Source organism: Vombatus ursinus, unplaced genomic scaffold (assembly GCF_900497805.2).
Source record: "Vombatus ursinus unplaced genomic scaffold, bare-nosed wombat genome assembly UNPS02014799.1, whole genome shotgun sequence".
Taxonomy (NCBI): domain Eukaryota; kingdom Metazoa; phylum Chordata; class Mammalia; order Diprotodontia; family Vombatidae; genus Vombatus; species Vombatus ursinus.
In genome coordinates, this window is record NW_020954577.1 from 9,384,963 (window position 1) to 9,401,854 (window position 16,892).

Below are 16,892 nucleotides of genomic sequence, written 5' to 3' on the forward strand. Positions count from 1 at the left end.
TGTGTGTGTGTGTGTGTGTGTGTGTGTGTGTGTGTGTTATGTATGTGTGCACGGATAATCAAGTAAAAAACCTCCTCCCAGTAGAAATCAGTACATTCCCTATGACTTACAGTCTTGAAGCCTGGGCCCTAAGACATTGTCTTCATGACTCCAAGACCAACTCTCTATCCACTATGCCAAGCAGCCTCTCAAAATGGATGGAGGGGAGGGAAGGGGAGGGGAAATCTCTGCTGGGGGAAGGCTTCATGGAGGAGCCACCTTGAAGAACTGGTTCGGTATAAGTAAGTGGAAGAGAAGAAGCAATGGGGTTCATATACACAGTATAAAATTTCTAGTCATAAGAGTGAGCCTTTCCCCCCAAATCAGAGCTATGAGCCAATACTTGCCCTTGTTCTCGGTAGAGGTGGGGAAACACTGCCCATAATGTCAAACTTTTCTGATATGTTGGCTATTTCAGCAGAGCTTTATCCCCCCCTCCTCTAGGCTCTATGGAATGGGTCTTTGGGAGAAGGGTAGGCAAAACAATGGGAAATGTAAAGAATATAAGAACAAAAGACAGAAATAAAAATGTATTTCTTAAAAAAAGCATGAGCCTTTTGTGTCTGATAAAGTATGATTCACAAGAATCTCATAATTCTCCATCATATAGAAAAGGAAAGCTTTCATCAAAGATTGGGAAGAGATCTGACAACTTGAACAGTAAACTTCACAACCCAATCCCAGACGGTTAAGGTACCAGGAATGAATGAATTGAAAGCAGTCCCTCAGTAAGTGAAGGACCCCACTGAACTTCACGTTAAGTGATCCTTCAGGGTCTACTGGTGTTCCTCATTGAGAATCCCAAGATGAGGTCACACAGCTTCACGTAAAGCATGGGTGTAGCTACAGTGTATTCTAAGGCAGCTCAGTGGCAATGATGGTGGTGATGACAGCCCCGTGGAGAAACTGCTAGGCTTGGAGTCAGGAAGACTTCAGTTCAAAACCAGTCTCAGATGCTTACCACTTGGGTGACCCAGGGCAAGTTACTGAGCCTCTGTCTGCCTCAGTTTCCTCAACTTTAAAATAGGTCTAATAAAGGCCCCTGCCTCCCAGGGTTGTTGTAAGGATCCAATGGGATGGTATTTGTGAAGCAGCACTTCAATGTCGATTCACCTCATGCCTCTCATTTGCTTTGCTTGAATATACATCTGTTAAGAGGGAGGGATTTTCTCTCAAGGAGGGGGAGCGGTGCTAAATAAATTTTTTAAGAGCATCAATTTTTTTTTAATTGAAGGAGGCACAAGCTACCTCATTCAAGTTAGGCGTATTTTTCTTTAAAAAATGATGCCCATGCAGAAGCCCACAGTTTCTCATCTTATCCTCTTTCTTTTTCTTTCCATATTGAATTTTTTCCATTTGTTGATGATGGGGTTCACGATAAAAGAGTTCCAAAAATGTAAACATGGGTGACATTTTTCTCCTTTCATTTCAGGCTTCTTTCTCTGTAGCCACCCCACTGCCCTGCCCCTCTAATGTTCAGGGCCTAGTGGGGGATTGGTGCTGGAAGGAAGAACAGGGAAGAGGAAAATTTGCAATCCCTGGGATCTTCAACAGGCCTGTGTCTTCCCCAGGGAGAAAGATGGGCCCACGCTCCCTTTTCTTTCTTGAATTCTGCTCATTAGCAGACCACGCAAAGGTCTTTGCCTCTGCTATTCATGTCAGTTTGGATTCAGGTACCAACAATCCTCCCTGTAGACTTCCAGACTTAATATCTACACAGTAAATGGAGGGAGGGGAGAGGGGGAAGAAGGCCACTGACACTTGGTACTGGTTGAACAGACAATTCTGGGGGGAAAATCCAGTAGGCTTCAGAAAAATAACTATCGTCTGAACAAAGGCAGCATTTCCACTCAACACAGTAACAGAATAATCACTGGCTTCCCTCTCAGTACATAACACTGTCCCACTGACTTTGACACAGTAATTAAAATAGAATTCTTTCCCTCCTGTCACTGCTGATGGGCAAGGAAACTTTACTGTGTTCTTTTAAAAACAAATCTCTGGATGTTAGCTTAAGGATTATTGGCCTGATTCCAGATAATTCAATTAAGGAAATGCTCCCTATAATTTCTTTAGTTGGAAATAGTCACTCCCATCCTTGGCTGGTATGGTACAGGCATTCCTAAAATGGCTGTCATCACCAAATCCAGAATGTTTCTGTGGCAGTACTTACACAAACAGAAAGCAGACCAACTGGCCAAATCTTCTAGTTATTATATTATATTAATTATATTATATTATTATATATTACAACACATCTGGCGTTGTGTAAAATAAAGTCCGTCAGAGAACCCGGATTCAAATCTTGCCTCAGATGCCTACTGTGACCCTGGGCAAATTTTAATCTCACTGGGACTCAGTTTCCTCTATAAAATAAGATGGTCTGAGGTCCTTTCTGGCTTTAGACCCATGATCTGATGATACCTAGGGACAATTTGTGCTTTGGAACATTCTTTTCAGTGATCTATTGTGAGACCAGCTTTTTCATTACTGAAGAGAGGAACCCCAGATGGACTTAACCACTGACATGTCAAGAAATCACACTCAAATAACAAAACAGGGTAAAAATAAAAACTGTCAGGAATCAGGTATTCAAAAAACGAAGCAACCGAGGTAGATGCTTTGGGCCGGCACAAAAGGATTCAGTCGTCCGTGCTGCAGAGGAAGCGGGAGTGTGGCTGAGCGTCCGGGGGGACTCAGTCTATACCCGCCCTCCCCAGTGATCAGAGGCTCAGTGAGCAGCTTCTTCCTTCCGTGGATGGAGAGAATTTGGGGCCTAATGATATGGGGGGGAAATTCCATTCCTCTTACAAACTGCCAAGGAAAACACTATCTCAGGAAGCCTCTGGAAATGTTCCCTCGCAACCCTGGGTCTGTGAATGATGGGTATTTCTTTCCAATTTAACAAAGAAATGAGTGAAAACATGGGGAAAACCACACAATTATAAGTTCATCCCATCAAACACATTTCCAGCTCTCCTGTCATATTCTTGAAAGATCAATTCTAACTCCACAGCTTTCCACTCTCCCCCGTCCTCTCACGGCAGGCCAGCCTTGTGCTAAGTAGCACTGTGGCCCGAGGTGAAGCTAGATTTGACTTCTTCATGCCAGTGAACCAGCTGGATAACTTGAGCAAGTGAGATAACTTTTCTGCCCCTTCACGTTCTCATCTCAAGAAGGAGGTTTCTCTCTGGTTCCTTCAGTGCTATCCTGACTCTTACTTGATTCCTAAATGTTCTCTCCACCTGCAATTAGCTGTCAGTAGGGTCCTTGGCCTTTTGGTTCCTAATAAAGAGAAGCTTCACTGATAGCCCTTTTAATCCTACAGGGATGCAATTATTTCCAACAGCTCTATCCACACTGGAATTGAGACAATGGATATTAGTGGTCTGAAGAAACAGATATACAAGACCAGTGGACTTTTTATTTTTTTCTCTAAACTCCTCATTACCACTAAAAACTCCTCCAAAACTCATGTATCATTTTTCTTCACAAGTAATGTCCCCAAATGGATATGTCTAAAGTTTCTTTTGAGCATGTATAGGCAGTGCAAATGTTAACTAGCTGTGTGCTCTGGAGGGGCTCGGGGGAAGAACACCAAGCAGTCAGGGTGTCAACTCTGCAGGATCTGAGAGGTGGATTGCCTCGTGCTAAGGGTGTCCAATGCATCACTGCCAGAAGACACCCACTTTGTTCCTCATGCTGGAGGTTACCAAGAGAAAGAATAATTTGGAAATTCTACCTATTAACTGATCTCTACAGGAGGGAGTAGTGTGGGAGGGGAAGGGAAGGAAAAAAGTCTGGTTTACTATGTGGCAATAATTCCAATTAGTTCCTGGCTGTTAATGAGGTCAGATTGACTGCAACAGTGGCACCAGAAAAATGCTCTGGATGGATACTGACCAGCTGATGCCCTCATCAAGAGAGTGCAAAAGGGGGAATCTAATGGTCACCCACACACCCATTCCCTCTCATTGTTTTATAAACTTTGGACCAGGGATGGGGAACTGATGGCCTCAAGGTCATATGTGGCCACAACTGTGGCCCTTCAGGACTTAGAAGGCCACGTGTGACCCCGAGGCCATAGGTTCCCCACCCCTATTTTGCGCAAACACAGCTGTAAGGACAGATGAAAACCATGGACAAATCTGGAAATATCACTGAATAAAAGGAGAAAGATTTTGAGAAATTCATTCATTCATTCACTCAAATAATGCCCAGAGATGTCTGCTCTGTGCCAAGGCTCTGGGCTGGGCCTTGGGTGAAAGGGAAGAGAGTTCAGTTACCTTTGGACTGAAATATCTACAGGACTGTGGTTGGGATCCTCCAAACAGGGCAATCCGATACTCATGCTTTTTCCTTCGAGGCCGTGTGCCTTCCACCAGTTCTTCTCTATCCTCTGGGGAAAGCAGATGGTACCTCATTCCACCTAGAGAAAGATGACTATTTACTGCTAAGAACTTCAGGCTTCTGAACCCTCTGAAAACCTGCCGTTGCAGCTACAACATTACATTTCCTCACACAACTTCTTCATAGTTTGCCTCTAAAACTGAGAGAGGGGAGAGGGAAGAAAGAATGCAGCTGAATCACGGCTGCTACCACCCTCGGGAATGTCTTTCACTCTGAGTCACAGACTCTGAGTTGGAGGATGCCCCCAGGGTCATCTAGTCCAGCTCACGATAAGACTGACCTCTCCAATATCCCCACAAGTGGGCCTGCCACCCTTGCGTGAAGACCCCTGGATGGGAGGTGGGGCGTGTGGCGCTGGCCTGTTACCTCCCCAGCCTGCAGCCCATTCCACTCTGGACAGTTCTGATCGTTAAAACCTAACCGTGCCTCATCAAAGCTTCTCCCCTATCCTGTCCTTGACAATAGTCCTTCAAATCACATGCCTCTGAGCCTTCTCTGGCCCAACAAACACCATTCCTTTAACTGCTCCTTAGATAACACGGTCTTTTCCATTCGTTTCCTACAATGTTCTGAAGACTGCCAAAAGTGGTTAAGCAATCCTAGGTCACTGCTTTAAGAATCTGAAGATGCAGTCAGGCCTGGTGACCAGGAGAGACAGCAAGATGCTCTTAGTATCTCCCGACTGCTCAGCGCTAAAAGAAATTAATTCAAGCTATTAATGAAAGGTCAAAAACCGAAGCCTAAGCTTACATACTTTGGCCCCATAATGAGAAGAGAGGACTCACTAGAAAAGACCCTGATGTTGGGAAAGATTGAAGGCAAAAGGAGAAGGGGATGGCGGAGGATGAGATGGAGAGAGAGTGTCATGGAAGCAACAAACATGAGCTTGGACAGACTTTGGGAGACAGAAGGGCCTGGCGTGCTGGGGTCAAAGGAGACACGACTGAATGACTGAATACCACCAATGCTCATCTCTGACTTCCGATATCTGTGGCGCTATTTTGACAAGACTGCATCTTGCTTTTTTTAATTCATCCTATGACATGCTGTTGCCTCCAAATTCTGTACATTGTTTTAAAGCTCATTTATCAGTCTACATTGGTCTCTTTAGATTACTCCCTCCTTTTCTTATCGGAATGGTTTCTTTGTGTTGTCATAATTTCATCCTCAAGAGCTTCATACTCTTTCCTGGGCTCCAAGCACTTTGATCTGTGAGACACCACCTAAGTTTTCTGTGATGCCTCTGACACCTTGGCTACACAGCACACTCTTCCTGGTTTTGTCCTTCTCTCTAACAAATTCCAAAACTGAATGTTCACTTTCCCCCAGGTTTCCACCATGTCTACCCCCAGCAGCAAGTGCCTCTTGATTGTTGGGAATCCGACCCAGAAGAGCAGCGCCACAGCTGGTTCCTCTACTGCAGGCACTCTCTGCTGGGCTGAGCTGCCATGCCAGGATTCAGGTCTGCTGCCCAAAGCCTCTATTTACTCCTTCTATCCAGGTGGCTTTTAGTTTATTCTGAGAAGGACAGCCTCTCTGTTTCTGCCACTGTTGATCTTCACCCGAACGCTCTCCACCAGATTTCCTCCCAGGAGCATATCTCCATGTACAGCGTGACTCCTCACTGCCCTCTTGCCTGTTCCTTTAGTGGAACACGGTTTCCCTTCTCGAGCCATCTGCCAGTAATGGGTCCCATCCTGCCAGGTTTCAGTGACACTACTGCCAGGACCAGGTTGGCCTCCTTGCCATACTCCGCACTTCCTGCCTCTCAGCTTTGGTCTCAATAAAGGGCTAGACGTACATGAGCAAACCTAGCATCATTATACCCCTGGCCTATGGGGAATGGGAAGGAGCACATAATGAGGAGGCAGAGGGACAGGCAAGCGGGCAGGAACAGAAGATTGCTAACTCATTCTTCTTGGCACCCTGCTTCAGTCAGTGGGAAACAGCAGCTCACACCCTTGTTGGCAGCCTTGGAAGGGGAGAGGAGATTATTTAGGCAAAATATTTCTTTTGATTCTCTCAAAATGATAGAAAGGAGTGAAAAAATAAGTCAGTAACAGAAGTTTCAAGGTGGAAGGGACTCCAGGGCTCATCTAGTACAAACTCTTCATTTGCTTACATGAGGAAACGGGGCCAGAGATGATGCCACTAGCCACAAATCACAAAGTGGCAAGTGAGGTAAGCTGGAAAGGTAGGAGTTGACCCAGGTCGTCTGATGATTTCAAATCTGGCCCTTCTTTCACTGTATTATGGTGCCTTCCAGTAGAAGGAATTTTAAAATGATCCAAACAAAAACTGATTACTGATACAGTATATTTGAAGCTGTTGAATACGATGGCATCAACTTCTGATCCTAACCCTTTCAGATAAACATCTCCTAATCAAAGTTGAAGACACATTGGTGAAGAGTATAATCATCCAAATACCTGAAAAAGACTCCTCTAAAGGTCCACCTTCCCCTGCTAATGGGACTCATTTAATTTGATAAATTAAACAATGCTCTTTGTTCTAAATGAGCCAACCTCAGGGAAATGTTAGTGGTACCACTTGAGTGACAAGAAATGCTATCCAATGCGTCTTCTAGCCTAGAAACCCTTGGAGAGATGACCGAGTATCTCACCTTGATGTTCCAGGCACAGTCTCTCGCTGGCACTCAGACCAGTGGTACAAAACTGCCTGCTAATACCTACTTACGGAAAATCCAAAGACCACCTCAAGTACCCATTGGCCACAGTGTGCTCACAATACATGTTTGTTGACTGAACTGACAAGTCACTTTGAGCAAAAGAATAACAAACAGGATAATCTCATGGATGCTTTGAAGGTTATAGAGGCCAAAGAATTCTTTAGGCCACAACTGGTATTGAATGAATGGCTCAGTTCCACATGAAGTTATCACTCTGTCTACCACAGCGGAAGTTCTTTGAGAGTGGGGATTACTGTATGCGCTGTATTTGTAGCCCCAGCACCTAGTACAGTCTCTGACATCGTGGCTCAGGGGCAGAGAACCTGCGGCCTCGAAGACACGTGTGGCCTTCTAGGTCCTCAAGTGCACCCCTCTGACTGAATCCAAACTTCCCAGAACAAACCTGTTTGGATTCAATCAATGGGTCGCACTTGAGGACCTAAAGGGCCACATGTGGCCTCAAGGTCACAGGTTCCCTACTCCTGGTAGATGCTTAATAAATGCTTGTTGAATGATTGACATATAATGCAAATGTCAAAATTCTGAAGCCACCAGTGAGCCAGTAGTCTGCCCATTTCTTTAGATAGATAGCAAAAATAAAGTACTATAAAGACTGTAAGGGTGAAACCTTTATTGAAGAGGGCTTCTGAGGCTTTCCTCCTCTAACCCTAACCCTTCAATTGGGTGTAGAAATCTATCTTGCCCCACAGGGAGATGGGGGGGGATAAGAAAAAGTGAGGGAGAAGGTGCTAAAAGAGGGCAGATTAAGAGAGTCAGAGGAAAGAAGCAAAACAGACTTTTGAGGAGGGACGGGGTAAAAAGAGAGAGAAAGAAAACATAAGAAAATAGGATGGAGGGAAACACACAGCAATCCTAACTGTGAATATGAATGTGATGAATTCACCCATAAAAGAGAAGTGGAGAACAGAATGGATGAGAAACCGGAATCCAACAATATATCATTTATAAGAGACACACTTGAAACAGAAAGACACACATACAGTGTTAAAATAAGGGGCTGGAGTAGAATCTATTAGGCTTCAGCTGAAGGAAAAAAAGCAGGTGTGGCAATCAGACAAAGCAAAAGAAAAAACAGACCTAATTAAAAGAGATAATAGAGGAAACTACATTTTGCTAAAAGGTACAATGAAGTAATATAAAAAAAATTTGTAGCAAGTTTCTCTGCTAAAGATCCCATTTCTCAAATATATAGGGAATTGGGTCTAATTTATGAAAATTGGAGACATTCTCTGATTGATAAATGATCAAAGGACGTAAACTGGCAAAAGAAGAATTCAAAGCTATCTATCGTCACATGAAAAAATGCTCTAAATTACTATTGATTAGAGAAAGGCAAATTAAAACAACTCTGAGGTACCACCTCATACCTATTAGATTGGCTCAAATGGCAGAAAAGGAAGATGATAAATGCTGGATGTGGAAAAGCAGGTACATTAACACACTGTTGGTAAAGCTGTGAACTGATCCATCTGATTATGGAGAACAATTTGGAACCTTCTGAGTGGGCCTGGAGGCCTCAGGTTCCCCAATCTTGCCCAAAGGGCTATAAAATCGAGCATACCCTTTGACCCAACAATGCCACTACTTGGTCTGTATTCTAAAGAGAGTAAAGAAAAATGAAAATTATATATATATATAGCAGCTTTTTTTTTTTGTGGTGGTGGAAAAGAATCTGAAATTGAGGATGCCCATCAGTTGGGGATGGCTGAACAAGTTATGGCATATGATGGGGATGGAATACTACTGTGCTCTAAGAAATGATGAGCAGGATGCCTGCAGAAAAAACCTGGGAAGACCTTTATGAACAGATGAGCAGAGTGAACTGAACAGAATCAGGAGAGCACTGTACATAGTAACAGCAATACTGCGATGATGATCCACTGTGAAAGCCTGAGCTACTCTGATCAAGGCAATAATCCAAGATAATTCCAGACTCATGATGAAAAGTACTGTCCACCTTCAGAGGAAGAACTGATGATCTCTTAGTGGAAACTGAATTTTTTCACTTTCAAAGAAAGAAGAAAAAGATCTCTCCCTGAAGTCAGCGTCAATGAATAATAAGATCTGATCTGCCAAAAAAAAAAAATAGCTCTTTTGGTACTCCTGCTATTTGTAGGCTGATCAGAGAAACAGGAAGAGGCACTGATTTTTACCAAAAAGTGTTGCAGTCATGCAATGGAAGCTGCTTCACCACATGGACTTGCTGTATATAGATTGGAGACAAGTTCTCTCTGAGTTCTGTGGCCATCTGATCACTTTGTTCCACATGCTAATGCACTTTTCCAGAAGCCTGTGTTTTTGCCCTCAGTGGGCCTGTTTCCTACACAGGGCAAGTGTAGGGCTATTAAGAGTCACTACTTCAGTGTCTGGCCCTAAGGTCTGGTGCTTCCTGGTGGGGCCTCACGTTGACTCACTGCTTTGGGCTGGTGCCCAGGGCATTTCTGTACCCTAGCTTCTTGCCTTCTCTGCTCCTGCTCCCAGGAGATGGGACACCATGAAAGAACCCCATGACGCTGGAGCAATGAAACGCTCCCTTACACATCTCTGGGGGCACCTAGGTGGCACAGTGGATAGAGCGCTGGGCCTGGAGTCAGGAATACTGCTCTTCCAGAATTCAAATCCAGCCTCAGACACTTACTAGCTGTGTGACCCTGGGCAAGTCACTTCACCCTGTTTGCCTCAGTTTCCTCACCTGTAAAATGAGCTGGAGAAGGAAATGGCAAACCACTCCAGCATCTCTGCCAAGAAAACCCCAGATGAGGTCACGGAAAGCTAGACGCGACTGAAATGACTGAACAACAATGTCACGTCCTCAGTCTCTACTCCCAGCTCAGTGTCAGGTGAACTGTCAACAGTCAGTGCTCTATGCAGACATTCCCACAGGTTCATGTGTTAACTTTCCTTCTCTTTCCACACCCCCTCCTCTGACTGCCTCATCTCCCCCCTCCAACCATAGCCATCAAGGGAGTGATCTCCCAAATCCACCTTGCAGCTCCAGACTTTCCTCTGGCTGCGGCCTTTCTCCAGCCAGATGTCTCACACCTTGCTCAAGCAGAGTACGTCCAAAACGAGAACGGCTTCCTCCACCCTCCTGACTTCCTTAGTCACGCGACCACATCACCATGCTCTTGCTTGAGGTCCACCAGGCTCTGCAGTCTCTTCCTCTTCCTCCTCCTCCTCCTCACATCCAACACCTTTCAACCCTGTCTTCTTTCCTCTCACACTGTTATTGGCCTAGTTCAAACTCCCAAGGCCACTCCAACGTTCTTGCCTACAATCGCTTCTTTCTTCAGTCTATCCTATACACTCTTTACCAGACAGGTATGCCTAAAATACAGCTCTGATCAAAACATTCCCTCGTACAAAGCCCTGCAGTGGCCACCACCGTTAAATAAGCAAGTCTTGCTTCCTGAGTCTGGGGCCCAGGCCCTTCAAAGCTTCCCAGCCTGAGCTCTTCCTAACCTTCCACACACAACCTACTTCCCGGTCCAGCTGGACCATTTTCTGCCCTGTACTTTCCCAATCTCCGCCTTTGATCACCCTATCCCCTCTGTCTGAGAGGGCCTTCCCTAACAGCTGCTGTGCTGATCTAATCTTTACCCATCTTCAAGGTCCTTCTCAAATTCCACCTCCCTCAGTGATGGCCCCCTGCTCCCACTAGCCGAGAGCCATCTTCCCCTCCTATGACCTCACCAAGCACTTTCACATTCCACTGTGCATTAGACTCGTTATGTGTATATACAAGCTATTTCTCTCCATTGGATTGTAAGCTCCTTGAGGGTTGACCTCCAGTAAATATTTAACTAACAGAGAAAAACAAGTTGGTTATACGGCTTAGCTTATAGATGGATATGAAGGCAACTTACTTACTTATCACCATTTTAAGGCACTCGGGATTGTCCTGAATTAGTGGTTCAGCTTGCACTGTTTTACTTAAGAAATTCTTTGATATGAGAGGAAATCTGACTTTAGCAAGTATGTCAACCATGAATGACTGCCGGTTGGGTTCATCGTATTTCAGCCACCTGACTGCAGCATCATAGACCTGAAGCCAAAAAAAACCAATGATAAAGCACAGTCAAAGTCCTGCCGGGGCCTTGCTGGCCTCCACCAGCACACACAGGAGGCTTGGGAGCTAGAGAGGACCTAGAGCACACAGGTGGCATCTCCATATTTTAGACAACTTTATATACACTCGTAAGATGCTGGTCACTAAAAGTAAATCTAGTCTTGTCTGAAAGAAAAAGACTTGTGTCATCAAACCATGGAATCGTTCTGCATATCCACCAGAACCTCAGCTCCTCCTGCTCTTCTCCAGCAGGGCCTTCCTTGGAAGCTGCTGTTTTTAAGGTCATGGTGCCACCCACAACACTTAGCCTCTCTGGAGTTCAGCTTTCTCATCTGTAAAATGGGGACAATAATTCCTAGAGTCTCTCCCTTCTAGGGATACTTTCAGGATCAAATGGAAATGTGCAGAAAGCGTTTTGTAAATCTTCAAGTGTGAAATAAATGTCAGCTACAATGATGATCACAATGACTTTTACGTCCATCTACACATCTCATCTTTAAGGATGTTGTCTCTCAAGGTCCCTGTAAGCCTATGAAATACAATCACATATTGATCTCCAAACCAAAGGTCACTTATTGTGACTTGATAAGTCATTTTTAAAAATAATGAGGATAACCACGTGCTCTTCCTTAAACAAAATCCAAGAGGCAAAAATTCGACTTAATGAAAAACTTCAATTGAAGGCATCACTTCATAGGATGTATACATTTTTAATCTTCAGCACAGCTACTTTAAATAGAGCTCTCTTAGTGCTTTTAAAATATTTGCATCACAAAAAGATCAATGTGCACCCAGCCTTTTCAGAACAGTTCTATTACATAAAGCAAGGGCACCTGTAGAGGGTGCATATTTGACACTTTAATCCAAAGGGTGCGGTGGTTATCATCGGCTAGGAAAAAATCTAGGGCCAATCAACACAGTTAGTTTTGCTTCCAATATAAAGCAAGTACCACTGCACGCTGGAAAACCGCTCCCCAGGGCATCTCCCATATAAATGTATGCGCTGGGTTCCCAAGGGCAAGGAGGCAGAGAAGAGGCCTCAGAGCAAACCTGTTACCAACGGGAGAGGCACAAAACAGAGCTTCCCGCTGGGGACGCCCAGCATCATCGAGGCAGGTGCACATTCCAGCCTGGGCACTTACTAGCCCTGTGGCCCAAGGGAAGTCATTCTCCTCCTCTGGGCCTCATTCTCCTCAGGTGCAAAAGTGAAATAACACTATTTACATTTTCAACTAAGATTGCTGGGAGGAAAGTGCTTGGTAAACCTTAAAGTTTCTAGGTATAATCTTAGTATTTGGATGGCTTTTCAAAGCTGGCAAAGCACTGCACATACGCCTTCTCTTTTGATCCTCACAACAGGCCTGGGAGGTAGGTGCTACTATTATACCCATTTTATAGAAGAATAAACTGAAGACAGGAATGGTTAAGTGACTTGTCCAGGATCACACATCTTACAAAATGTCTGATGCTGGATCTGAACCCAAGTTTTACTGACTCCAAGTTCACTGCTTGATCCACCACGCCACCAAGCTGCTCTGGGAAAAAGTGCAGCTTCATTTACAATTCTGTACCCAATAGCCTCTAATCAGGCCTTCTTCTAGTCAACCTCAGGTCTTTAGAACTCATGTCTCCCACCATTTCTCATGCCTTTGGAATATCTTCCGCTTATGACCATTGCTACACAGAACCAATCTTTCCCAACCTCTCCTTTTCCATATGCTCATCTTACCCACATTTTGAGATTTAATAAATGCTTTGAATGGGGAACTGGCGATCAAGGCCTCCTGACTGATACAGTAATTCTCAGCACCCAGGAGCCTCTCTCCTCCCTCCGAGTGACGTCAGGATCTCACCTGATCCTCTGCTCTCACGGTCAGAGTGTCCTGGTTCAGAAGGTGGGTTACACGTTTGACGTCAAGCTGCAGGAACTCGTCCGTTTTGTAAACTTCGGTGAAATGCTGATGAATGAAGTCATCGGCTGTGGCCTTCAGTTCAGGGCAGTCGAGGCACTCTGCTAGAACACTTATACCTACGCACAGCAGGAAAATAAAAAGGATAAAGCAAAACCTACGAGCTACATTCAGAAACATTTGAAAACACAGAAAAATAGCAACTGTGGCTTAAGGAAAATTAGGCCAGTGTAGACCAATTTCACAGATTCAATTTTTCAAAACAAAAAAAAGGGGGTCAAGCTTCTTTTAAGTTGTTATAAGTTTATGCTAAAAAACAAACAAATAAAACTTGGATTCAAACAGACACAAATAATAGATCTTAAGTTTAATTCTAGTAGTAACACACATCCAGAGGATGGGTGGGGAAGGTATGATTCCCTTCAGTTAACTTTGTTATTAATATCTCTAAGAAAAGATTTAATAAATGAGAAAAAAACTCTTACTTTTAAAGATTGTTTTCAAATCAAAAAGCATTTATTAATCCATGAACAAGAACATACTATGTACCAGATACTGCTAAGTTCTGAGGACAGGAAGAAAAAGCAAAAACAGCCCCTACCCTCAAGGAGATTACATTCTAATGGGGGAGACTTTAATTGAAATGAAATGGATTTAATGTAACCATGGCATCCCTGTCACCCATGCTACCTATCAATAACTGAGAATGGATTAAAACAGAAAATGACATAATGGGTGTTTCTCGGCTCAATTTACATGCAATGTGGTGGCCTTCTAACCCTCTGCCAATATTTTAGCAATGGACTAGCAGGGGCACTGGGCAATGGTGTCTAAAGACATACCACTGATGGAAGAAAACACTGGAGGGGTTCTGGGGGAGCAGCGGGAAGGGGAATACGAATGTGGCTAAATATAGGAAGGTAAACGTAAAGCAGAAACAGAAGCACTTTTCTTTTGGTGAAAAGGGGGGCTCCTGGTTCTACAGTGAAGGTATTGCTTGCATAAAAGTAGACCACATCTACTGAAGCACTCAAGGATTGATACTGTTGTCAGCATGGGAGAGCCCTGCACCCAGAATATCACACACACACATACACACACATACACATTTACATACATACAGTAACACACACTCACACAGTTACACATACTAACATACACATTCATAATCATACATACCACTCCCAACTATTATCTAGACCAGAAGAAGTAGGAACTAAAAATATGTATGTAGGCTTAAGTGTAATTTCTGGGCCTCCAAACAAAATACTCAAAAAAGAATCTCTTATTCTCTCTGTGAATTGCAAAATAAAATAATAATGCTGGCAAAAGTCTCCCCAGTGGCAGCTTTCTCCTTCCTACAATTCATGGATGGGCACAGGAAAGAAACTGTTCCTTAAAAAGTTGTCTCCAGGAACACTCGAAGAGGCTTTGGCCAGTTCGAAGAATGAAAATAGCAACTAAAAGTAAAGCCCTTAGGACACGGAGGAATTGAGCTGCTGCACAAGTATTTATTTTAAGTGTGTGCTATGGAAAATGTCCCTACCCTTTGATCCAAAGATTCCACTAATAGGTTTCTATTACAAGGAGGCCAATTAGAAGAAAATCCTCATATATAGCAAAATACTGAGAGCAGTATTTTTTTGTGATAGCAAATGACTGAAGGCAAAGCAGATGCCCATCAACGGAAGAATGGCTAAACACAGAGGGTCCATCAAGGTCACGGAATGTGACTGGGCTGGAAGAAATGACGTGTATGAGGAATACAGAGAAGCATGGGAGGATCTAGATGAACTGATGCAGAGTGAAGTAAGGAGAACCATAAAAACAATCTCCATATTGACTACGATGATGTAAATGGAAAGTGTGCGCGCGCACACACACACACGCGCACACACACACACACACACACACACACACACACTTCAAAAGTGAATGGTACAAAATGATAAAGAACAGGCCTGGTTGAAAGAAACGATGCGAGATGCCCCTTGGCAGGGGTGGGAGGTCCACAAGTGTGGTACACTGCATCTATTTTCAGACTTTTGCAATGTATTGATCAGTTGTGATGGTTTTTTGCTCTTCTTTTTTGTTTTTAAAATATTATTTGTTATAAGGTATAGCTCTGGGAGGGAAAAGGAGAGAGATTCTAGGAAAAAAACTGGTGATATTTGGAAAAAAAAAACACCAAAAATTTCTGTTGGAAAAACAAAGTAGGTACCACATTACACCTATCAGATTGGCCAACATGACAAAACAGGTAAATGAGAAATCTTGGAGATGTTGGAAAATTGGAACACTAATGCATTGTTGGTGGAGTTGTGAAATGATACAACCATTTTGGAAAGCAATTTGGAACTATGCCCAAAGGGCTATAAAAATGTGCATACCCTTTGACCTAGCAATACCACTTCTAGGGCTATATCCCAAAGAGATCATACAAACGGGAAAAGGACCCACATGTACAAAAATATTTATAACAACTCTTTCTGTGATGGCAAAGAATTGGAAATTGAGGGGATGGCCATCAATTGGGGAATGGCTGAACAAGTTGTGGTATATGAATGTAATGGAATACTATTGGGCTATAAGAAATGATGAGCAAATGGACTTCAGAAAAACCTGGAAAGTCTTGTATGGACTGTTGCTGAGTGAAGTGAGCAGAATTAGAAGAATGTTGTACACAGGAACAGCCACGTTGCTGGATGATTAACTTTGATAGACTTAGCCCTTCTCAGCAATGCAAGGATCTATGACATCTCCAAAAGTCTCATGATAGAAAATGCTATCCATATTCAAAGAAACAACTATGGAGTCTGAATGCAGATCAAAGCATACTATTTGCTCTTTTTTTTTTCTTCTGTTTTCTTTTGTTTCCTTTTTCTTGTGGTTCCTCCTATTGGTTCTAATTCTTCCTTACAACATGACTAATATGAAAATATGTTTAATAGGAATGTATATGTACAGCCTATATCGCATTGTATTCTATCTTGGGGAAGGAGGTGGGGAGAGAGGGGGAGAAAAATTTAAAACTCAAAAGCTTATGGAAATGATTGTTGATAACTCAAAATAAATTAATAAAAAATAAATAAATAAGTAGAAGAATAAATACTGCAGATGAGGTCTGACTAGGGCAGAGGATAGTGGGATTCCCCTCTTCTTAATTCAGGACATTATATTTTTATTAATGAAAGCTAAGATTGCAATAGCTTTCTTGGTACCATATCATTCCGTTAGATTATGTTGTATTTGCAACACACTAAAACTTAAACTGTTGTGTGTTTTAGTGTTCTTGACACTCTTTTTATGTGTTCTTCTTACTCTTTTGTACCCATCCTCCATTACCTGTCTGTGTTTCTATCTTTGGTACATGTCTCCTAAATATTGTGGTTGGTTGACAAATTCCTCGTATAGACGTATGGGCAAGGTAGGTATCCTTTCAGTTAGGTATCCTTTTCCTTCCTCGTTAGAATGGCTTGTGTTTGAATCTCAGTGACTCATTTATTTTTCTATTTTAGAAACAGGAGTTGCCTTGGCTATGTGAATTCCCCACACAGGTCCCTCACAACCATTATATTTTATTAAAAATTTTAAAAAAGAAAAAAAAAAGAAAAAACAAAGTATCCACTTTGGGCAAACTACTGCCAAGAATGTTAACTAAGAGCTACACACCTTAAAGCAAGAATATGAAATTATAAGATCATAGATCTCAAGCTGGAAGGAAGGAAACAAGTATTTATTAAGAACTTCTTAT

The 16,892-nt window shown here is 43.1% G+C and overlaps 1 protein-coding gene across 1 annotated transcript in view; it reads right to left on the minus strand.

Annotated features, from left to right (window-relative positions):
• The window catches only part of LOC114050689 (kelch-like protein 7), a 55,684-nt gene that overhangs the window by 17,577 nt on the left and 21,215 nt on the right, over positions 1-16,892 (minus strand). The window contains exons 5-7 of the mRNA XM_027872551.1: positions 13,082-13,257; positions 11,030-11,204; positions 4,326-4,468 (exon numbers count right to left, since the gene is read on the minus strand). Of these exons, the coding sequence (XP_027728352.1) occupies positions 4,326-4,468; positions 11,030-11,204; positions 13,082-13,257 (494 nt within the window). The remainder of the gene's footprint in view (positions 1-4,325; positions 4,469-11,029; positions 11,205-13,081; positions 13,258-16,892) is intronic.